Below are 25,420 nucleotides of genomic sequence, written 5' to 3' on the forward strand. Positions count from 1 at the left end.
GAGCTCTGGACGGGGATCAACAACACCGTGGCAGACCACTTAAGCAGACACTTACTGGACCCCCACAAATGGCAGCTCCCCAAAAAGATCTTTTTGCAAGTCACTCAAGTGTGAGGAAATCCAGAGGTGGATTTCTTACTTCGCACCTCAACCACCAGCTAAAGAAATTCTGTACCAGGGAGTATCACCACCTAGCATGGAAGGTGGATGCCTTGACCTTCCCCTGGAACTCCCTCTTCGTGTATGCATTCCCCCCTCTGCCTCTTATTCCCAAGGTTCTCATCAAGATAAGGAAGGAGGGGCCCAAGGCCATCCTCATGGCTCCAGATTGGCCCAGAGAGCATTGGTATCCCTTGGTGTGCAACCTGACATCTCAGCCTCCCAGACAGCTTCCCCAGATCCCAAACCTTTTGATTCAAGCAGGGGGGAAATGCTGCGTCCAGACTTGCAGACTCAAACTATCAGCATGGCTGATACTCCCAAGGTAAGCAAGGGGCTTCTGCTAAGCAAGTGGGTTCTAGACATTATCACAGAGGCCAGAAGGCCCAGCACCAGAAAATCTTATGCAGGGAAATGGAAAAGATTCTGCACCTGGAGCCAGTTCCTCACAATCTTCTGTCCATCTTAACCTGGACTATCTAGTGGAATTACTCAATAGTGGCCTCTTCTTCTCTTCTCTTCTGTTAAAAGCCATGCCTCAGCCATTTTAGCTCATTTTAATACAGACCAGCCCCTGTTCTTTCATCCTTTGATTAAACAATTCCTCAGAGGGCTTCTAATATCAGACCTCCCAGAAGGCCTCCCACACCAGCCCGGGACGTAAATTATGTATTGGAAAAACTAACCTTACCATCCTTCAAACATGCTGCTTCAGCAGAACTGAAATACCTCTCCTGGAAGACTGCTTTTTTGCTATCTATCACTTCAGCCAGAAGGGTTTTTGAACTTCAGGCACTGATGGTCATTGAGCCCCTCATCATTTTCCATGCAGACAGGGTTTCCCTTAGGACTAACCCCTCCTTTATACCCAAGGTGGTATGTAATGTGTCTCCCAACCAGGCCATTCATCTGCCCACATTCTTCCCTAACCCTCAAAACAAGGGCGAAAGAATTCTGCACTCTCTAGATGTACAGAGACAGCTCAGATACTACCTGGACCGTACTAAACCCATCAGAAAAACAGACCAACTTCTTGCCAGTTTTCTCCAAATAGCAGAGGGGAAGTCCATTTCCAAGCAAACTGTTTCCAAAAGGATATAACACTGTATCCATTTCTGCTACAGATTTCATGGGAAACCTCCTCCTAAGTCTATTTGTACCCATTCCACTAGGGCAGCCTCCACTTCCACAGCATTCCTCGGAGGAATTCCCACCAGGGACATCTTGGAAGCTGCCACCTGGACCTCGGTCCACACCTTTACAAAACATTACCACCTTCCTCTTTTCTCTAAGGCTAGGGCAGGGTTTGCCTCTGCAGTTCTGCAGGGCTTGCTTATCCATGCCTATCTAATCCTTCCACCCCTCTCCTCACCTTTGGGAATCCTCCCACAAGTGATGACTGCAACAGTGAAATGCAAAGAACATATTACAGTTGCGTACACTTACCATAAATTTAGATGTTCAAGTGTATTCACTGTTGCAGTCCTGGTTTCCCTCCCTCCTTCCCCCTTATATCCTCTTTCATTAAAGAGATATAAGCTTCTTGAGGTGGTTGTTAACAACCAGAACCACTTTGCCATATTTACTGGGGCTTCTGACTGGTTAGGGCAAGAAAAACTGATGTAATGGCATCAGCTGCCTTTCTTTATAGCACTGACGACCTGACGTCAGTCTACAGGAGACTGCAGCTGACGCAGAAAAACATTGACCCTGGTATTCAGGCCGGCCGTGGGCTACCACAGCAGGGATAACCCACAGGTGATTACTGCAACAGTGAATACACTCGAACATCTACTTTTATGGTAAGTGTACACAACTGTACTTTCTTCATAACATGTTGTCTCAAGGAGTCATAGAACCAGTTCCTCCATCCCGGGTGGGGAAGGGGTTTTATTCAAGGATGTTTCTAGTGCCAAAGAAAGAAAATGTTTGGAGAACAGTTCTATACCTTTCTTTTCTAAGCCTGTTTGTGACAGTACCCAAATTCAAAATGATGTCATTTCACAGCATGTTACCTCTTCTCCGTCTTTCAAATTTCCTGGTAACACTAAACTTAAAAGATGCTTATCATCACATACCTATTCGTCCAGACTTAAGACTTTCTTAAGGTTTTGTGTGTCTGGCTCACATTATCAGTTTTCTGCCTTACCCTTTGAACTATCCACTGCACCAAGAGTGTTCACAATGTGTCTAACTCTGGTTATAACTCATTGTGGTTTACAGGGTATCCATGTTTTCCATATTTATATGACTTGCTTATCTCTGAGGAGTCTTTTTCACTGTGTCAGGAATCTCTCTTTTGGGTGAGAGATCACTGCGAGGGAGTGCCAGAGGAGTTTGGGTCTTATGGCACCTATGATTCTCATGATACCTCTGACAAGACTCCACGTGAGAAAGATGCAGTGGTATCTGAAGTCTCTTTGGTCCCAGCATCCAACACCCTTTCTCTTTTCAGATCCCAGTGCTGAGGTTTGTCAGAAGAGAAATCTTTTGGTGGAGACAACAGATATCCTTTAATCCAGGTCTCCCCTTCTCGCTCCCTGTTCTAAAGCAATCAGTCACCACAGAGACTTTGGACTTTGTTTAGGGAGCAATTTTTGGAGTGGAGTGGGAACCAAGAACAGATACAAGCATATATCAAGAAGATGCTTGCTGTGATCAAAGTACTTAACAATCTAAACCATCTCTGATACCTAGGACCACTTCAAGTGTTTATAGGTAATACCACAGTCATGTGGTACATCAGCAAGCAAGGAGGTTGAACCCCCTTTGCAGACAAGCCATGTTAGCATGGGATATAGCTTTTCAACACAGTTTCACTCTACAGGCATCCTGTATTCCATCAGAGCAAATTTGTGTGGCTGACAAGCTGAGCAGAACCAGGGCAGATTCTCATGAATGGAAACTAGATCAGGGTGTCTTCCAAGATTTAATTCACCTGTGGGGAATTCCTCAAGTAGACCTCTTTCCCTCCTCTCTGAACAATCAACTGGCAAAGTTCTGTTGCAGGACTCCATGCAAGAAGGCCTGGAAGACAGCCACTTTTTCTTTTCTTTTCTTTGGACAGGAATGCTCCTGTATACCTTTCCACTCTTTCCACTAATATCCAGGGTACTTCTGAAAATTCAACAGGAATCACCCAAGATCACTGTGATGACTCCCTTCTGGCCCAGGCAACCGTGGTTGTCCCTTCTTTTGGAAATGGTCAATGGCAATTACGACAAGCATCCTGACAGACTGGATCTACTCACACAAGACCAGGGGTGTTTGATGTGCCCCAACATTGATTATGTTCAGCTGACTGCCTGGATGATCGGGTCTTAATTCCCTTTAGGCACATGTTTACTGAGGTTGTGCAGCAGGTACTAATGGAGGCAAAAAAAGTCTGCTACTAGAAAATCATATATTAGCAAATGGAAAAGGTTTTCTAGTTAGTGCCAGCAGCACAACTAGCACCCATTCAGGAATAGTTCCCTGTTTATACAATACTCGTGTGAGTTATTATCCTATTGGCTTTCTTACTCCTCTATCAAGGTTCATTTATTTAGTTAGTTAGTTTACATTTGTTTACCGGGTTACTCAGATTGGGCTAGCAGCCCATTTTCAGCAGAGGCCTGGGGAGAAAAGCTCTAATGGCAATTTAGTAGCACAGACATAGCAATTTAGAACAACAATTGCAATAAACACAGTAAAACAGTAAATACAATAAACACACACATTTTCTTTCTTTGGCACTAGTATAAGTCATCAAGTACTGGTACAAGCAGAAGCATAGTAAATTTGATGTGTAATAGATGCAGATACAATATGTATAGATTTTACAGTAATACCTAGTATTTGGTAAAGACAAGCATCATTCCTAGAACAGAGTTGCCAAGTGACCAGCTAGTAGAGAAATTAAGTAAGAGGTTTGAGTGAAGGAAATGTGATGCAAGAGTGAGGAGAGAGAAACTTAACTAGGGGTGATACAGGAACAGAAACATTTATTGTTTGAGTGTTCTTTAAGAAGTAGTTTAAATTTAGAGGCAGTGGGGTTATTAAGTATATGTTGGGGAATGCATTTTCCATATTTTTGCGATATGTATGAATAAGGAGTCACCAAATGAGTTGCTAGATTTATTAACATTTCAAAGTAGTTTGTTGGTTAAGCAGAGGGTACTGGTGGTATTATAAGGCTGAACTTGATAATTTAGAGCTGGACAGGCATCAGGTTGATGTATGATTTTGTGAGCAATTCCAAGTTGATTAAGTGATAATATGTTTGGTAGCTTGAGCCATTATAGCTGTATCAGGACTATGCATTGATGTGTTCTATTATGGAGGCTGGCGGCAAAGCGTGCTATTTTATGGTAGCGTATCTCTAATTTGGACAGTTCAAATTTTCTAGGATTAGTGATGATGGGGGAGGCATATAGTAATGTGGACAGAAGATGTGTTATTGCTATAGCTTGTCTATTGGAAGAGGTGAGGAATGTTCTGGACTTGTACAGACAGCCAAGTTTAATATGCACCTTTCTTATGGTAAGGGGTATGTGCTTGTCATATTGTAGAGAGCTGTCTATTGTGGCACCAAGCAACTTTGTGCTATCTGCTAGTTCGATTTTAGTGCCGTTGGAGGAGAAAATGTGAAATCAGATAGTGGGTTCTGTGGATCTGTTATTAGAGAATATCATAAGTTTTGTCTTGTTAGGATTTAGTATGAGTTGATTTTCATTTAGGTACTGCTCTATGTCTGTGAAGGCTTTCTGGGTTTTATGTTTTAGTGTGGGGAGGGAGGGGGCTGTGCAGATAACCGTGGAATCATCTGCATACTACACTATAGTAGCATGTGTGGATGCAGAACTAAGTTTGTTTGTAAAGATGGAAAAAAGTAAAGGGCCAAGGATAGAGCCTTGTGGGACTCCTACAGTAACACATAGTAGGGTGGGGATTTCATCTTTCCACTTAATAGCTTGTTGACGGTTGGACATAGCTGTGAAACCAAGTGATGGATGATATTGAGAGATGAATGGAAGATAATTCTTGAAGTAGTTTCTGAAGGGAGACCATGTCAATTGCTTTTGACATGTCCAAGAAAATGGAAGAGACAATGTTGTTAGTATTTTGTGGTGGTATCTGAAATCTCTTTGGTCCCAGGAAACTTAATAGAGCAGTTGTGGTGCTGTGTCTAAGTCTAAAACATTGCCTGGAGTTTGGAGAGAAGATTCATTTGTAGTAGATAGGCCAGTAGCTAAGAATGTATGCATTTTTCTAGTATTTTGCTAAGGGGGAAAGGTATGAGATGGAGTCAGCTGCTAGTTTAAGGAAATTTGTTTGAGAGTTGATCTACTGCAACAGTAGTTTAGATTTTTGTTGAAGAAGGAGTTTTTTGATTTAAGTGGTCTGGACTGGCTGAAATGAGAAGGTAGCTGAGTGATAGTTAGGAGTTGTGGAAATGGTTAGAGGGGTATAGTTGCTGTTGTTTACTAAGGTCTGAATGGAGTTGATAAAATGTGAGTTAAATTGAGCTGATAGGATTATGTTGGAATTAGGGATGGTTGGGGGGGGGGTAGTGGTCTGTCCAGGATTTAAGAGTTGTTTTATGGCGTGCCAGAATGTCTCAGGGCTGTTTTTATTAGACCAGGGTGTAGTAGGACTTTTTGTTAGAGCAAATTTGTTTTTTTGGCTAGCTTTCATAGTTTGAGGTAGCTGTGGAGGGAAACTTGGGTTTTTGCTGATTGATAGTTTAGCCATGCTCTGTCACTTTGTGTCATTATACTTATGGTGTCCTTAGTTAGCCATTGAGTTGATATGGATTTGCAATGCACTTTTCTAATAGGGGCTAGAGAGTTTAGGATGCTTAAACATGAGTTGTTGAAGAAGTCAACAGCCTCATTGAGGGGAAGGTGTCTTAAGGGGGACCAGCTGTGATGTTTTAGGAGAGAATCAAAGGTTTATATTGAAAAGTGTTTTTAGTATGGATATTCTTATAGATAGTGTTTTTTGTTGAATGAGCTTTTTGCCTAATTAGGTAGGTGGGGGAATGATCACTAAGAGATTCTGGGAGGCAGCCAAACTGTGAACATAAGTTTGGGTAATTGGAGAGAATCTAGTCTAGTATGGAATGTTTATTATTGTGTTTGTCAATTTTTGTAAGTGTAGAGATAAGTTGGGTGAAACCAAAGAGGTTGATATAATTTATTGGATTGGTGGAGGTACATGTAGACCAGTCGAGATTAAAGGCACATTGGATTAATATTTCCTGATTGTATGTAGCAGAGGCCCAGCTAAGCAGATTTTCAGTTGTAAGGCTGTTGTTTCCAGGAGGGAGGCCATTCCAGCATGTCTGCCAATGCAACCTCCTCTTTTAATGCAGTCAGTCTCATGTCAAAATTTTCTTGAAAGGGGTTTTGCATAAGAGGCCACCTATAAAACGGGTGACTTCTCCATGGAATCTTAATTTTGTGTTACAGTAGCTAACAGCTGGTTCTTTTGAGCCAGCTAATATGTCTGACTTGTGATTCTTAACATGGAAAACAATTTTATTGATTGCTCTGACCTCAGCAAGGAGTGTATCTGAATTGAAGTTGTTATAGTAAGTCAACCCCATTTCATTTTTCACAGGAACATGGTCTAATTGTGAACAAGTCTTTCTTTAATGCCTAAAGTGGTATCAGAGTTTACTTTAAGGTAGACTATCCATCTCCCTGTTTTCTTTCCTGAACCTAAAAATGGGGGAGAAAGGATACTCCATAACTTGGATAACAACAAACAACTTGGTTACTATCTTGACAGAACTAAATCTTTCAGATTTTCAGCTCAATTATTTATTTCTTGTGAAGGTAAGAAAAAGGGACAATCTGTTTCAAAACAAACTATTTCCAAATGGTTGTCTAAGGCTATTACCTTTCTTTATACTCACCCTAACAAATCTATTCCAGGCAGTGTCAAGGCCCACTCTAGCAGAGCGTTGGCTTCATTTATGGCTTTTTGGAAAGGGTTGTATTCTAGAAACTGCTACTTGGTCCTCTGTACATACTTTTACAAAGCACTATAATCTTGATTCCTTCTCTGTGTCTAAAAAAAGCTTTGCTAGGACCATTCTGCAGGGGCTCCTGGACTCTTCTCCTTTCACCTCCTAAGTATAGTTAGCTATGGTAATCTACCCATATAGCTAAGGTTACTGCAGCAGTGATCAATATGAAGAACACAGTACAGTTGTGTAAGTTGAACTTACCACAACAGTAGATGCTCAAATGATCACTGCTGCAGTAGCTGCTCCCTCCTTCCATCCCCTTTATTTTCTGGTTTGTTTTTATGCCAGGGTGTAGACATCTATTCTTTGTTGTTCCTAGCATTGTCCTTTCAGTGCTCAGCCTCCCTCTGTCTGTCTCTCTCTCTCTCTCTCTCTCTCTCTGCTGGCAGGAAAGCTGTGAAGGGCTTTGCACTCAGACTTAGCTTTTAGTCAGCTCATCTAGCACTGTTTGATAGTTTGGATGGGTGGAAAGTGCCCTGAAGCTTTTGGAAGTTGGCCAGTCATTATATCCTTAGCAGGATGTAGCCCGCATAGCTAAAGCATCCTGCAGCTATGATCATTCGAACATCTACTGCTTTCATAACTTCATCGTACACAGCTGTACTGTCTTGATTATGAATCTGGATAGTAAGATACAGGCAGTGAAAATGCTCTTGGTCCCCATGATTCCATATGCCAGCCAGGCATCTTTCTCTCAATAGATGATAAATTATGTCACTAAGTAAAGAACTACAGAACTTTATTTGGGAAGTGGAGAGCCCTAGGCTTAAGTGGGATAAGATGATCCTAGCAACAGAACCAGGGGGTATGGTGATATCTGATTTTAAAAGGCCTATGTTAAACCTATGCAGAGGGATGTAAATAAAAATGGAAAGATATGATGATTCAAGGAGAGAATACCAGAGATGAGAGACTGTTTTACTGGAAGCAGATGTTGTGGGAGAAGAAAAACATCCTGGTGGAACATTATGTATGTTACATATTAGATAGTGTAGTGAAAAATAAACTAGTGAGGGGATGGAATAAGGAGATCTTGCTGACAGGATTCCCAGATGAAGGGGTAGAAAGCAGATATGAAACCGTAGGACATAACTGTTTAAAGTTAGTCAGGTAACCAAGGTACTGAGAATGGAAGAAGCAAAATAACTGTTTGGATTATATGATAGATTCTATGATGTAAGGCTTCCTTATCTACGGTTAATAGTAAAATATAGACAAAGAAAGAGAGAAGAAGGAGGAGTTATAGGTTAATGACCACCCCAGTGGGATATTTTGTGGGCTTGAGAAGAGACAGGGCTATGAAAGTGGGATAATTTAGTATGGTGTATAGAATGATAAATGGTAATTCCAAAAAGATCAACCAGGAACTCAGTCAGGAATGGGAGAAAAGGTTATTTGGGCAATTTACTAGAGATCAATATTGGAAAGTGTTGCTTACATAGATATTTTTATACCTCAAGTAGATTGGAAAGGTTCCCTCAGAATCCAAGTAACTGTTGGAATGGTTTGGAGAGTGAGAGGGAAAGTTTGGAAGTTGAGAGTATGTTTGTTTTGGGGAGTGTGCTGAGTTAATAGAATTTAAAGATTCATTGCAAAATGCATTAGGACAGATATTGGGTGAACAAGTGAAACGATGCTGCTAAGTTGGAATAAGTCATTAGAAGGCTTTATTAATTTTAATTGTTAACATCCAAAATATGATAACCAGAAAGTGGAAATCAAGAGTTAAAGCAGTGTTGCAAAATGTGCTAGGCACTATAAAGAAAGTAACAGCAGGGGGCTTGTTAAATGGGGAAGAACATGCCACATAACCTTAAATGGAATGTGTGAGAACATTACTTTTATTGTGGAGACCAGAGTGATGAGGAAGAAAAGGTTGTTGATGGAAATGAAAATGGCATAAAAATGAAAGACTAGTGAGCGGCATGCAGGATTATTTGATGGAAAATCTGTCTGAAATATGGAAAAGTTTATGGAAAAAGTATATGATTGTAATATGATGCTGATGATGATTCTGGGTATGTGTCGGATAAATCAAGAGTTTAATAACGCTGTATTCGAAAGTGACAAAGAAATATTTGTATTTATAAATTTCACATTTGAGGAAAGAAAACAATCTAAGAGGCACTATAACCCTTTGCAAGCATTACCACTTGGAAGTCTTGGTCATACTTCTCAAGTGTACATCATTATAAGAAATGTTTCTCTTTTAGAGACTTAAAAATTCCATAATGTCCATTATTTGATAACTGCTGCAGTAGTCTTAAGTTATGTTGTTTATATCCTTCTTCTGACGCTTAAGGCCACTTTCCATGAGCCCAACCATTATTAGCTTGAGCAAAATTATATTTTAGAAATAAATCAAAAAAAAAAAACTAAGGAACCCCCGGAAAAAACGAAAAAATCTGAAACTCAGAAAGAAAACCAAAAAAGCAAAAAGCTATACTTGCATAAAAAAAATTATTACCTTGAACTACAACAAAAAACCAAAAAGAACCAAAAGTTTTGGTCAAACATCAATAATCTTCTTACTTTGGTCAAAGTAGTGTTACAACTAAACCCACAAAACTTAGATCCTGACAACCCCTCTTAATAGCCAACAACTTCAACATCTTTCTTTAAACTTCCTTACACAAAATCTAGCTAACCACTTCTTACAAAGCCTCCCTAACTGCTCTTAAATAACAGTGACAACTGCCTTTAAAACAACTGCAACCCCAACCATACTCTCTTCCACCCATACTTTACAAAAATACACAACTTATTACAAAACTTTGATTAGTACTTAATGCTCCAATTTCAATCAGCTGAAAACTCCACTACTGAAACTTGTTATCTCCATAACAGATCCCTATTTAACTCATCCCCAAAAAAAGACAAAATCATCATAAATGCACTCCTCCTACAAAGGGAATACAAATCACAGACCTCACCCCTCCAGCTTTACTACTTCGCTACACTCTACACTACACTATGGCAAACAAAATGCACAAACAACTCACATAAAACAATCACCAAAACCCACTAAACAACCAACTACTCAATTCCTTCAAACTTAAACCTTATTACTACTCTACACAACTTTACACCTTTACTCAAAAACACCATCAACTGTAATCGTCAACACAATCAACTAACCTCTTCCCTTTCCTAGAATTGTCAAAAGCTACCTCTTCTACAGTCAACTACACACACATACACACATATTAAAACTTGCTGTTTACATTACCTCCTAACCTGGTAACTTTTCTCCTAACCTTTCCAACTAACAGCAAGTTCTCGAAAAATTTCAAATTCACTTACTCTCTCTCCTATCTCTTCTATCTTCTACTAGTCCTACCATACTCCACTCTCTCTTCTCTTATATTCTCTATCTATCCACTCTCTCATCACATCTTACTAATACTATTATATAATATGACACACATATTCACAATACATGCCACTCAATCTGAACTCCACTTGCACAGCCAGCACACATTTTTCTGTCGTCATCCACACTTCACAAACTCAAAAATTCTCAATCCCAAGAAATCAAAAAACCAAACTTTCACTACTTTCCTCACCTACACACAACACTACACACAAAATTCTCACACTGCTCGTCATACACTCTCCCTCATCTCCCCAACTACTAACAGACTTACTACTTGGTGTTACTATTGATAATATATTTAAAATATTCTATAATACATATAATACAATATCAACAACACCATAAAAAAATATACTCAATAAAACTTCAGAATCTATACCAAACAAAACCTAACACCTCCACCAACAAACACATCTCTCATCTCACATTCAATCTCCCTCCTCTATTTACACCTCTCTTCTCAAAAACCTCTCAAAAAGTAACCTAAAGAAACTTACTTAAACATCCTACCACAATAAGGCGCACCCTAGCATCCACACCACAAACAATCACACACAAACCCAAAACTTTAAACCAACCACACAAACACAACTTCAACAAACACAATTATACACAACATATTATATCACATAACATATTATATCAACCATAAAAATCCTCTGAGCCCTAATAATAACCTGAAACAATAATAACTGAATGAAACAACTTCAAGTCAAAAAAAAGCTTCAAGTCAAAACAAATCTCAATCACCATTCTGCAGGTAACTGCCTTTCCCAACGCAGTAGCAAAAATATGGAACAACCTCCCATCACACACATTACCTCGATAGGTTTTTTCTTTCTTCTTTTTAAACACAAAACATCTAAAAAACTTGGCTCTTCTGTACCTGTACTACACCCCTTAAACTGACCTATTCTTCCTCACTTCTTCTCATCTTCTCAACTTCAATCCTTCTCTGTGTTCTCAAACATCCTAATGACTTACTGTTCTCAAAAAAAAAAAAAAAAAAAAAAAAAAATTATATATTTTTGTATATAAATATATATATATGCAATGTAGTATGGAGTGTGTAGTTAGAGATACAATGTCTCTCTGCAATCGTAAAAGTAATCTCTATCTGTGTGTTCTTTTTTTCTTGATCCAGACTAATAACTACCCATGGTAACTTAATATCTGTTGGAACTCATAGTTAATCTTCTTTTTTGTATAACCTGTTTTTTTTCTGTGGTTTTTTTTCCCCCTCCCTCCACTGAAAATGGAAATTATCCAGCTGGACTAGCCCGGTCAACAAATGTAAAATAAATAAATAAAATAAATAAGCTGAAGAAAACCAGCAGTGTGAGCGCCATGCCTTTCACTGCTTTCCTTCTGCTGAAGAGAATCCGTTTTTGGGGTTTTAAGGATTGACAGTTGGCTAATTGTTTTCTATAGCTGGGCAGCTAAGTTCTGTTTGGGGGGATGGGGGTACTTCCACATTTTATTTTTGACACAAAAACTTACATTTTTCTGTGAAATTACATATTTTAAGTTAGGAAAATGTATTTTTATGGACTACCATGTGACTTTTAGTCACTTTTTACTGTGACATGCAACTTTTTGTTATGTGGAAAAAAGTTGTTAAAATTAGGTGCTTCTTTGTTTTTTCTTACGTAAAACTTGTGTTAATTTACTTTTTGGGGCTAGGGTACGTGCTTAAAGTTCTTTTCACTGTGTTTTTGGTGGAAAAATTACTTTTAAAATATTTACATTTTTTTTTACCAACTACTGGTATCCGACTTAACTGGGTTCCAGGCATCATTTTTGGCTTCACCATTGAAAAAATTACCCATTCTTCGATTCTTTCTTCTTCCAGCCACAAAAAGAAGAAAATTTACAAACAGCCTTTGCCTCTTCATCAGGTTACAAATTTACCTTAGCCATAGATGGGAGATCGTTGCGGTCAATTCTGGTTCGTCAAACCATTCTTTTGCCTTGGATTCTTCTGGTGTAGTTCCTACAGCTGCCTTGGACCAGGGGTATACACATTCTCTGTGGCTGTTGGAGTGCCCTTAGTGAGCAAGAGAGAACCAATTTTGTGTGTCTCAGAGGAAGGCGCAGGGAATACTGCTCTGCTTAGCCAGACTGGGATGCCTGTCTGTAGGGTGGATTTGCCTGTCAGGCATTGGTCTGCTTCAATAGAAATTGTTGTCAAAAAGAAACAGAAAGTTAGACATTTGTAATCCTCTTTCTGTATTACTTTAGACAGAAGTGACTAATTTGACTTGGTTCAGGCCCTTGAACCTTCCAGTTCTGGTGTTACTGGTAAGAATAAAAACATTCTTCACCAACTGAAGATTTTTTCAGGATATTGAACAGGAAATTAATTGTGAGGGGACAATTTCTGTTTTCTGTTCTCAGGTATCTGATTCTGACTCTGACGAGAGTGGTTCTTCTGATAGTCCCTTAGATGCATGCTCTTTTTCTGAAACCATATCTAGAACGAATCAGGTGTTTCAGTTGGAACATAATGATATTCCACTCTCTCTAAAGAAATATTATGATTTACCACAACTGGAATTTGCGGAACCTGCTCAAGTTATTCTTGTTCTTCCAGCACTGAAAGATGTTTTTATTACAGCCGATAACTTGTCTGACAACCAGACTGCTGCCCATAAGAAAACAGATATATTGTATAAAGTTCCTCAGTCTTATAAATGTTTATTTTCTAACCCCAGATCTCACCTAGTGGTGATTTCCTTGATAAATTCTGCTGCTAAATCCTAATCTCCCACATTCTCTAATAAGTGTGGGGAAAGCATTTGAACAAAATTTGGGAAAAATGTATTCTTCTGCCACACATTTCTAGAACTTAGTTATCACACTTGCATGTTAAAGTTTATGCTTGCTTGCTTTTGAGAATATGAGGAACATTATAGCATCTTTTCCCTGTTCTGAGGAAAACTCACCTTGGTGTAATCTTATTGCTTCTGTGTTATTTGGAACATCTGCTGTGGAGGTCTTGAAAATGTGGTGAGAGAGGGAAGCTGATTCAGGGAGCTTGTCAGATGTTTTAGGCTTCCATTTCCAAATTTGTGAATAGTTTTACAGCTACGTCTGCACAGCAAGCAGCTGACAAGACTTTTAAAAAGAATGGCAAGGCATCTCCAAAAAGAAAGTGGGAGCTTCCCAGAAACAAGGACAGTCCACCAAGTCTGAATGACTATCTGCAGAATGTGCCCCCAACACTGGCAAGCCTTTAAATCTTCACCAAAATCTGGCTATCCATTTCTTTCTTTGGCAATGGATACTCTCAGACAAATGGGTTCTGAGAGTGATTTATCAGGGATACGAATGACAGTGAGAATCTCTCCCTCCTTTTCAGGAGATTCCTCCGCATCCACCAGATCAAATTTGTTTTTTCCCTCCTGTCATTCAGCATCTGCTAATTTAGGGGGTGATAGACCCTGTTTCTCCTTCTCAGAAAGGGAAGAGTTTTTATTCAGAAGTGTGCCTGGAACCAAAGAAAGAAGCTTCATGGAGTACGGTTTCAGATCTTTCCTTTCCAAACCAGTTTGTGAAAGTTAAAAAGTTCAGAATGTTATCCCTTCATGACCTGTTGCCTCTCATTCCCTCCTTAATTTTTTTAGTCACTCTAGATTAAAGGATGCTTATTGTCACATTCCTACCATACTAGATCTCAAACGTTTCTTAAGGTTTTTTGCATCTGGATCACACTGTTAGTTTTCTGCATTATCCTTTGGATTATCTATTGCACCAAGGGTATTCACAAAGTGTCCAGCTCCAATAATAGCCTACTGCAGACTGCAAGGTATTCATATATTTTTTTCTTATTTAGGTGACTTACTCATCTTTGCAGAGTTTTCTTTTTCAAAGAGACGGGGATGTTTTACTTGGGTGAGAATTGTCCTTCTCAGGCTGAATTTCCAGGATAACATCCAAAAGTCCTGCTTGCCTCCTTCCCATATGATTGTTTTCTTATGTTTTGTATAGATTTCTCATTTCAAAAAGCTTTTCTTCCACAGGAAAAAGTAGATTTGTCTCTAGATACACCCATTTTGGGACTCCAACAAGGGAATTCCTCAGGATGCGAGGTTTCATGGCATCTGTGATTCTCATGAAGCCTAGCAGTTTGAGAGGTTTCATGTTATCTATGATTCTCATGTTTCCTCCAATCCAAACTCCACATGAGAAAAATTCATTGGTACCTAAAATTAGTGCAGTCCTATTATTCTAGATTCCAGTTTTGTGATTTCTAGAAAGGGAATGCCTTTGGTGGAGAGACCAAATTTATCTGAATAAAAGTCTCCCTTTTTCCCCTTCCAGTTCTAGCATTGTCTAACTACACATGCCACAAACTTTGCTTGGGGAACAGTGCCTGAGGGAATAAAAGTACAGGGTCTTTAGAACAAAATGGATAGACTAAAAACACATAAAAAAGAGATGTCAGTAATACATACTCTCAACTCTCCCAATCACCTAAGTTCCCTAGCACCATTACAAGTGGTCACAGACAATACCACAGTATTGTAATACATAAACAAATGAGCAACAGATCTTACCCTATGTGCAGTCTAATCATTGTACCCCGAAATATAGTTTTTCAGCACTTTCTTAATCTGAGGACATCTTACATACCATCAGAGCAACATTTTTCAGCAGACAAGCTGAGCAGGACCAGAACAGACCCTCAAGAATGGAAATTGAATTGGGGGGTCTTCCAGGAATTGATCCATTTGTGAAGAAAACCTCAGAGAGATTTATTTGCCTCTGTTCACAACACTCAACTGGTAAATTTTGCTCCAGGGCTCCATGCAAGAAGTCATGGAAAACAGATGCATTTTAATTTCCTTGGACAAGCCTGTATGCTTTTCCACTCTTTCCACTAATATCCAAGGTCATTCTGAAGATTCAGAATGACTGTTCAAAGATCATTATGGTGACTCCCTTCTGATTCAGGCAACAGTGTGGTTCATCCTTCTTTTTGAGATGGCAAAGTGCAATTTTTACAAGCTTCCCCTCAGTCTGGACCTATTCACTCAAGACAGGGAGTGTTTGATACAACCCGTCTTCAGATAACTTCAGTTAACTGCTTGGGTGATAGAGTTTTAATATCTTCTAAGCACCTATTTTCTGAGGACATGCCACAAGTATTAAAGGAGGCAATGAAACCTGCGACTAGGAAGTCCTGTATCAGCAAATTTTAAAGATATTTTCTAGTTGGATTCAGTACTGCAACCAGAACATTTCTAAGGCAAGTATTTCTCAGGTTCTACAACATTTATGTGAATTATTATCCTTTGGCCTTTCTTACTCTTCTGTCAAGGTAAATTTGTTGACCATTTCAGCATGTCTGCCCACAGACCCTCCTTTCTCAAGGCAGTCTATGTTAAAATGTTTTTGAAAGCAGTGTTACATACCAGGCCTCTTGAAAACATGTGGCTTCTCCTTGGTATCTTTGTTTTGGAAAACTTCTTGCTCCATTTGAACCAGCTCATCTAGCTGACTTAGTTTTGCTGATTGCACTGACTTATGCAAGAAGAGTATCTGAACTGCAAGCTCTTACGGGAAAAAAACCTTAACAAATTTTTTATAGAGACGATTTCTTTTGAGAACCAGTTCTCCTTTTATGCCTAAAATGGCATCCACGTTTATTTTTGGCCAAACTCTCTTACTTCCTGTGTTGTTCCCTGGATCCAAAACTGAGGGAGAAAGAATACTTCATACCTTGAATATCCATAGACAACTCTGATTCTGTATTGACAGAGCAAAATCTTTCAGAACTCCGATCAGTTGTTCATTTCTTGTGAAGGTATGAAGAAATGACAACATGTGTCAAAGCAGGCGATTTCCAAATGGATGTCTCAGGATATTAACTTTTGTCATTCCCACTATAACAGGCTATTCTAGGCAAGGTCAAGACACACTGTACCAGGGCCTTGGCTTCATCTATGGCTTTTTGAAAAGGGTTGGACTCTAGAATAGTGTTCTAGAAGCAGCAGCATGGTCCTCTTTACATACTTTTATAAAGCACTACAAATTAGATTCCATCACCAGGTCTAGGTTGGGCTTTGCTAGGAAAATTCTCGAGGGGCTCCTGGACCCTTCCCCTTCCACTTCCCAGTTGTTCTAAGCTATGGTAATCTACCCATATAGCTAAGGCTACTGCAGCAGTGATCTGTATGTTGAACATAGTATAGATGGGTCTATATTATCTAATCGACGGTTTAACTTGTTGAGCGCCTAAACGTTAACAGCTAAGGGTCAAAAACTTGCAATCTCGAATGGCCAAGTAAGTGAATTCTTTCATCAGGAAAGAATTTGCTTGGCCATGCCACACTAACATAAACTTCCAAGCCATAAAAATGTGGGGGGGCTTAGCCCCCCCCACATCGCTTAACTAAATATACCAACTTTGAGATCGCTCTACATTGGGGAAAGGGCAAATTCCTGATAATGGCCAAGCAAATTCTTTCCCAATGAAAGAATTTGCTTACCTGGCCATTCAAGATTGTAAGTTTTCGACCCTTAGCTGTCGCTGTTTAGGAGTTCGACAAGTTAAGCAGTCTATTAGGTGATATAGACCTGTGTAGATATATAAGCAAACTTACCATAACAGTAAATATTGGAATGATCACTGCTGCAGTAGCTGCTCCCTCCCTCCCTCCACCCCCTTGTTTTTTGGTGTATTCCCCCTTATTTTATTTGTTGGGAGTATTTTGTGTCTAACAATATCCTCTCAGAGCTTAGCATCCCTCTGTCAGGTGGCATGAAAGCTCTTTAAGGCTTAGAACCCAAACCTATGTTTTAGTCAACTCGGCTAGAGCTGTCTAATGATTTAGTTGTGTTGAAGGTGCCCTGAAGCTTTTGAAGCTGGCTGCCTTGGCAGGACATAACTCTTATAGCTTAGACTATAGCAGCAGTTATCATTCGAACATTTACTGTTATGGTAAGTTTTTTTTACACAACTGTACTATATCTGACTGATCACTGTTGCAGTATTGCATACAACCCACCCCACCCCCTTTTTTTGTTTGTTTTTAGACCAAGGTGATATCTTTTCTTTGTCCCATTTTTTTTAGTTAACATTTTTAGTGTCCTTTTCTCTTTGCTGCCTTGCTGGCTTTTACGTCTGGGACAAGAAAGTCCTGAGGTACTTCATGCCCATATGTTCCTAAACAGCCTTTGTGGATGGCTTTGGTATCCTTGCCAGACCTATGGCTATCCCTGGCGGGATATCCCAGTTGTTAGTAGTACTGTAACAATGATCGGTTGGATGTCTGCTGTTCTGTTAAGTTCTCACATAACTGTACTTTTCTGTACATAGCATTAATTGTATATTGAAAGCTGTCTGGTAAAACTGTGCAAGACTGGCTAATTTAAGCTGGTTTAACTGTCTATATGCCATAATGTCTTCTTTTGAGAGCTTAACTAAAAGAATTTACAACTTTAAGACCTTGTTTCACCTTGTTTGATCACTTAACTGTATTTTTTGTCTTGGTATCCTAGGAAAAGAAGTTGTCTGTATATGTTGAAAAGAAAGTAGTAGAAGATAGAGCTCTTGCAAAAGATGAAGACTTTAATGAAATTCGTAATCAGCTGTGTACTTTTAGGGAAGGTAAGAGTTCAGTTGTCATTTCTATGTTATGCTCTGCATTCAGCTTTGAATATGATGGGGATACCACCTCTTCTGGAAACTGCATCTTCCCATCCCTACTAGGCTCCAGGGGCACTCTGCTTACCATTTCTACTGCTTTCTTGATTTGCTAATTTCTGCCATTTCTGCAGACTGTGGCTTCGAGGAATTCTACTTCATTTCCCTGTTCTGATTATTGATTCTGTTGTGTAAGCTGCAGAGAAGGTCATGTTCACTGTCTGCCTTCACTTTCTGTTTATTCTCATTGCTCCCTAAGCTACTAGTCTCACAAACTCTTTTGTGTTGCACTAGAAGTCCCTGTTTCTACATTCCTAACTAGGCAACTCTTGACCACTGGTATAACTGTTCCAGAATATAAGACGTACATGAGAAACAAGATTGAATTCCGCGGTTACTTCCTTTGTTTGAGACTTTTATAGTAGTATGTGTTTTGTGGAATATATTTATTGCAGTATCAGCTTTGTACTATATTTCTGACATTTTGTTTTGCATCAATATCTGCTTTTATAGCAATGATTGTGTGCTTTTACATTACTTTAGACTGAACTATGTATGCAGGTGTAGGTGGGGCTACTTCTGTGGTTTTGCCTGTGCAGCATGGTAATTCAAAAGAATAAATTTAGAACAGAAAATGCATTCAAAACTATCAGATAAGTAATTTTGTTTCATCCAATTGGAAAATATTGTATAGTATTCCTATAAATTATAATTGTATATCTCGATGGTCAATATATTTTACATATAACTTATTCTAAGATGTCAGTAATAAAAGGTATATCAATCAACATCAATGGGTTTGAATAATCCAAGTAAGAGAGGACATTTATTTAAATACCTTAAGATTCATAAATCACAACTAATATTTTTTTTTACAAGAAACCCACTTATTATCTACAGATATATCTAAACTTAATAATAAATCGTATTCTGTTTTGGTTAGCTCAGGACCCACTCAAAAGAAAAGAGGAGTGGCTATTGTTTGGAATAATTCAGTACCCTTGCCTAAAATAATTAATGTTTATAAGGATAATAAAGGAATGTTTTGTGCTATAATTATAGAATAAAATAAAAAAAATATATACTTTAATCAATATATACTGGATCCCAGATATAGGAACTAACACAGTTAGGCAGCATTTGGACCAAATTGTTCATTTTGCAAAAGGAAGCATAATACTAGCAGGAGATTTTAACTGTATTCTTGATCCTAACAATTCTACTAATAAAGGTAAAGGAAAATTTCAGCTTCTGCAAAAAATTAAAGTATTTTATTGACTTATTCTTACTAAAAGATATTAATAATTTTGCTGACCCAAATGGCGACCCAAATTCGTTATTCTACACATTTTATTCTCACAGGCATAACTCACACTCTAGAATAGATAGAGTTTTGGTTTCTAAAGATTTAAAAGACTCCCTAATCAAATCAAAAGTAATATCTTGTCCCCTTTCTGACCATAATTCTATAATTTTTGATATACTCAATAATAATAACTATAGTATTCAAACCAAAAGAATACCTGCTTATATTACAAAATTTAAAGAATTTAAAAAAATGATTTCATTAGAAGTTCAAACCTTTATAGAGCTTAACAACATCAATAACATATCTGAAATATATGTTTGGGATGCTTTAAAAGCATATTTATACGGGAAAATTATAAGTTGGTATCAAAATAAAAGGAAATTATGGTCCAGTAATATACAACTTAAATTAGATACTATAAAGCTTGATCAAAGCAAAGGAAAAGATATAACTGACAATCAAAAATAAATACATTCTTTCAAAAATAAATACATTCTTTAAATAGTAAATATTTAGAAATTTTAAATCATAAAACAAAAATAATTCTAGAAAAGTTTAAATTGATAAATTTTACTACGAATCCTAAATCATTAAAGTTGCTAGCAAACAAAACTAAAAGACTAAATAAAATTAATCACATCAATGAAATATTTTCACCCAAAAAAAAAAGTTGATCTCAAACTTGCACAACATTCTGTCTGAATTTAGGGAGTACTTTAATAATATTAATCAAAATTCTAATACTATTGATCCAAAGGAAGAAATCAGAGCCTTTATTAATAAATATACTGATAAAAGATTATCTATAGAACAAAAAAATATTATTGACAAACCTATATCTCTTAAAGACATTCAAACACAAATTAATAAATTAAAACTTAATAAAGCTCCAGGCATAGGTGCCGGAAGCTGTTGAAGACTGGGGGGAGGGGTGGAGGTTGAGAGGAGCACTTAGTGATCTAAAAAGGGCAATTTTTTATAACTATGTACTACCACAACATAGGTTCACTTGGAGGACATTTTGAAGAATAAATTGCCTATGTTACATTAAAAAATGATAAGCTAGTAATATTGCAATAGGGAATGGATGGCAAACTGATGACTGGTTCATAGTTACTAGGTAACTCCTCCAAAGGAGGGCAGTATCAGCAGTCCATCTACATATTCAGAGTAGAGCCCATAGCCTTCTTCAAAAGAAAGGCTACTACCTATTGTGCTACTAACAATGCAAACAGACTTGGAATAAGCAGCACTAAACTTCTCTTCCCCTGAAGCTCTCAGCGCCTTGAATTTTTTTTTTATTTAACATTTGTTTACTAGGAAAGTTTGAAAAGTTATTTTCACTAGGGGTATTGCACAATTATCGGCCATGGGATGGGAAAGGTCAATTTAACACCAAAAGGGATATATTAATTCAAGCACTAAAAGGGAAATTGGTTAGATATAAAATAGCCCACAAGGACAGCTAGCCTAGTACTTATCTATGAGCAGTTTACCTCTCTAAATGGCAAGCTTAGCAGATGCTTGGAAAAAAAAATGTCTCTCACACACTCTTCCTTGTCATACAAAATGCATATTCTGTATGCATACGTGTCTTAAGTAATTTTGTGTATTGTGTATTCTGTTGCTACATGCATATGCTGCATTTTTAAATACCTTGTGTGTACCTTTGCTTCCTGCTTCAAGTTATAACATTTTGCAGAGATATCACAGCCTGCAGTTGTTAGAACATGTATAATGATATTAGCATAACATTTTGACCTTTTATATGGAGGTAGCAGTAAAAAGAAATGGGTCTGTTTATAAGAGATTTTGTATATGACCTTGTATAAACAATGCTTAAACTGTGTGCGGATCTTACTAAGTATAAGATGAGACATAGCTAAATATGGGTTTAATAAAGTCCAGCATAAGGTATCAACTGGTCTTGTGTATCAATTTTAGTGATTCAACTTATATTAAAATATTCTATTCTATTAGTCGCCTTTTACAAGGGTAAATATGTATTTTTTAAATGATACAAATAAGGCTATAACATTCCTTTTCTCTTTATAATGCAGTTTTTACTGCATTATACTGCTTACTGTAGCATACAGCTGTAAAGTCACACACATAGACAATAGGATATGCAGGAAAATCAGATTAATTTCAAAGCATCTTTAAAGTAAAAGCTGCATTGCAAACAAATAGTCCAGAGATGGGCTGAACAAGAATATGTTAGAACATTTATTTGTTTCCCCTATTCATGGGATAGGGGTACTAAACAGATGGGGATGAATCTGCAACTACCTATCCATTCGTACAAATTAGATTTGAAGAAAGTAAGACGAGCACTTTATGTTGAGTGGAAGATTGTCCATAAAAATGGTATGCTGTGTTATTCAAACCCTTTCCACCAACACGTTCTATTTATTTAAAAAATAAATGGAGCACTTGAGATCCTTTGAGCAGGTGTTTGGATAACACTGGACTAGTAAATGTGGAACAGGTCTGACAGAATGAGGTCTATTACAACTCTACGTGCAATGCGAAAGTCTTGCTTACCAACTTATTCAACTAGGAAGCTCACACAGTGATTAAATTATATTTATACTTAAAAATAATTTTCTTTCAATGAAATAACAATTTAGTATATTTGCTGTAGACATCAGTAAAAAAAATCTTAACACTGAACTGAACATACCTCTTAAACTCTGATCTTTAAAAAACTCAGCACTAACTCTTAACAATCAGAAAGAGGCACACATTTTTATTCTTCACAGATGTGCTAGACCATGCATATGGCAAGTGATAAACAAACATATACAAATTTTAAATAGAAACATTTAATAAGGTACGTTTTCACAACCAGGTCTGAACGTATGAGGAACTCTGGATTTGAGCAACGATAAATCTTCAGATCTACATCATAGCAGTTGAAAGGCATGACTAATGTACGACAACACTTTTCAAAGACTTTTTTTTAAAAAGTCCTCATCGGAAACTTACCACATAATGAAGTAAACTTGAGAGGTATGAGTCAGGGACAAGGATCCAAAACCAGGGCATTTTCACACTAACATTACTCATGTAAAAAGATGACAAAATAAGATTTGCAATAATATACCATGAAGCACGTAACCTTACCGCTTTGTTGTAAGAATCACAGATTTTACAAGGAAGAACAACTGAACAGTTTTCATCACCCTTTCTGTCCTCTCATCACATGCATTTTGATGAAAAAACACTGACAGATAGAATATACTACCCACCACGAGGTACACCCATTAAGGAACTTTTGCAGGTTAGGATGGCACAAATCACGCGCTTCTTGCTGCTACTGCTCCAGCCAGTAACCGCACACTTTTGTGTTTAAATTCAACACATGCGTGCGTCCTCCGTGTTGTTACAGGTCTTACAGCTGTAAAAGTGGGGGGGCTCCCCTCCCTCCTTGCTCTATTGTCCCGACGCCCATGGCCCTAGGTAATGATGGCATTATACCTGAAATATATAAAATGTTACCTAGTATAGCTTTAAATTAAATTTAAATTAAATATCTCAAAATATCTTAACAAAATCCCACCTTCCTGGAAATATACTTTTATTACTCCCATACTTAAACCCAACAAAGACCCCACCAAATGTTCTTCATATCGACCCATTTCTTTAATATTGATTACAAAATGTTCAAGTCTATATTTGCAGATAGATTAAAATATATTTTACTAAATTTGATAGATGAAGATCAAATGGAATTTGTAGTGAATAGAAATTCATTATAAGAACATTAATTTTAATTGACTCGGTCAAACATTTAAAAAAAATCTAACATTAATTAGCTTAGACATTAAGTGTGCATTTGATTCAATTAATTGGGATTACTTATTCACTCTTTTAGAAGAACTAAACTTCTCCCATAATTTTATAAATCTCATTTCTCAGCTTTACATAGGTAGTCAAGCTTACATTAAAATATGAACTAGTATTTCTCAGACTATACCAATAATTAAAGGCACTAAACAGGGTTGCCCCCTACCCCCCTTATTATTTACCTTAATTATGGAACCATGGGCAAATTTAATTAGATGGGATAATGATATAATAGGTTATAACCTAAATTTCATGTTATCTTCTAAAATACAAATGTTTGCTGACGATGTTCTTCTAACCCTGAAAAATCATCTATCCAAGCTCTTTCTAGAAACATGGATCTCTTCCAAATAAAATCAGGTCTAACTTTTAACAATAATAAGACACACATTCTCTTAATTGGACCAAAGCAATTTAATCTCCAAGATGAATATAAAGACTATTTAGCACAATCTGATCAAATTCTCTATCTAGGTATTGTAATAGCCAAAAATATCAACGATATCATACAAATTAATTATAATAAAAATCTAACAACAATGGAAGATTTGATTAAACGATGGAACAAAATACCTTTTTTCCATGGATGAAAGGCTCACTATTATTAAAATGATTTTACTTCCAAAAATACTTTATATTATTCAGTCTATTTCTTTACCATCCCCTAATTTGATAACTAAAAAAATAAACATAATGTTTCATAATTGTTTATGGTACCCAAAGAAACCCAGAATTGCATTAACACTTCATATGAAAAGTTGGAATAATGGGGGTATAGCTATGCCAAATATAGAATTTTACTCAATCTCATCCATGATTAAAACAATATTCCTTTTAATAGATGATAAATATCAAGCTAAATGGAAAAAATTAATAGAAATTTTAATGGTGGACACATTAAATAATATTAATGCACAAAAAATATCACTTACAAATAACCCTTCTATTTGGATTTTGAAAGATCAGCATTATGTTTTCTCCTATCAAAAATTTAAAAGTAATTATTTAACACTCCTATTAAAATCCTTTAAAAATTTTATATTTAAATATAATATATATATAAAGACTGGTAATTTCTTCTTACTTCTAATTATATAATCATTTTAACTTTCCAACAGAAAAATGTAACTTTTTGGTACCAAATGATGTCTACAATGAATTGAAATCAGTTGATTCTCTCAATACTGGATTTCAACTTGATTGACTTTTTGGCTAGATTTGCAAGAAGGAAGGAAGTTTATTCTAAGTAATATGGAATTAATGACATCAACAACTAAGAAAGTAATACCCCATTTAATACATTATATAATTCTATCAAATCAAAGTATCTCACCAAAAACTAACAAATTATCATATATATATATATATATATATATATATTTATATATATATATATATATCTATATATATATATATATATATATATATATATATATATTTATATATATATATATATCACAAAAAACACACCAAAGCCCAAAGAGTTATATAAAACAAACCCAAGCAGCTAGGAGCTCACAATTAGATGAAATAAATGAAATAGCAATCCTGTCAGCGTTGCAGCCTTGCAAGAACGAAATAAACGAACGTAGTAAAAAATACTTTATTGCAGAACTTCAAAGAAGAGTGTGAGCGCTTTCATGGAAGTCAATCCGCTTCTTCAGACATAGTGAAATTAAACTCAGTCCTAACTTTATATATATTCTATAACATCATGTGACTAATTGAATTATTGATGAATCAATGTAATAATCAATTAAATCACTGGTAGAGCAGTTAAGAAATTCACTTAGAAATGCACTCAAGAGATGCACAATGCAACTAGCACACAAAAACATTTTTGAATTTTTTTTTATATATAAAAATATTTATAAAAATAAAAAATAAAAAAGAAATATATAAAAAAATATATATATAAATATACTACTAATAATAATACACACAACCTCATGTACTAACGTAACTTCCTATTTTTCAAATGAGGTTTAATAGAGACAGTTTCATTAAGACCCCTGCCCCTGTGTGCTCCCAGTCATACATTGCAACAAGGATCTGAACATA

At 36.9% G+C, this 25,420-nt stretch overlaps 1 protein-coding gene across 3 annotated transcripts in view; it reads left to right on the plus strand.

Moving 5' to 3' along the window:
• The window catches only part of LOC122800798 (NAD kinase-like), a 673,639-nt gene that overhangs the window by 250,294 nt on the left and 397,925 nt on the right, over positions 1-25,420 (plus strand). For all 3 annotated transcript variants that reach the window (XM_044070075.1, XM_044070074.1, XM_044070076.1), the window contains exon 5: positions 18,057-18,165. In XM_044070075.1, coding sequence (XP_043926010.1) covers positions 18,057-18,165 — 109 coding nt within the window. The remainder of the gene's footprint in view (positions 1-18,056; positions 18,166-25,420) is intronic.

The sequence above is a fragment of the Protopterus annectens genome, chromosome 4.part1, assembly GCF_019279795.1.
Source record: "Protopterus annectens isolate FY-2018-M chromosome 4.part1, PAN1.0, whole genome shotgun sequence".
NCBI classification, from domain to species: domain Eukaryota; kingdom Metazoa; phylum Chordata; order Ceratodontiformes; family Protopteridae; genus Protopterus; species Protopterus annectens.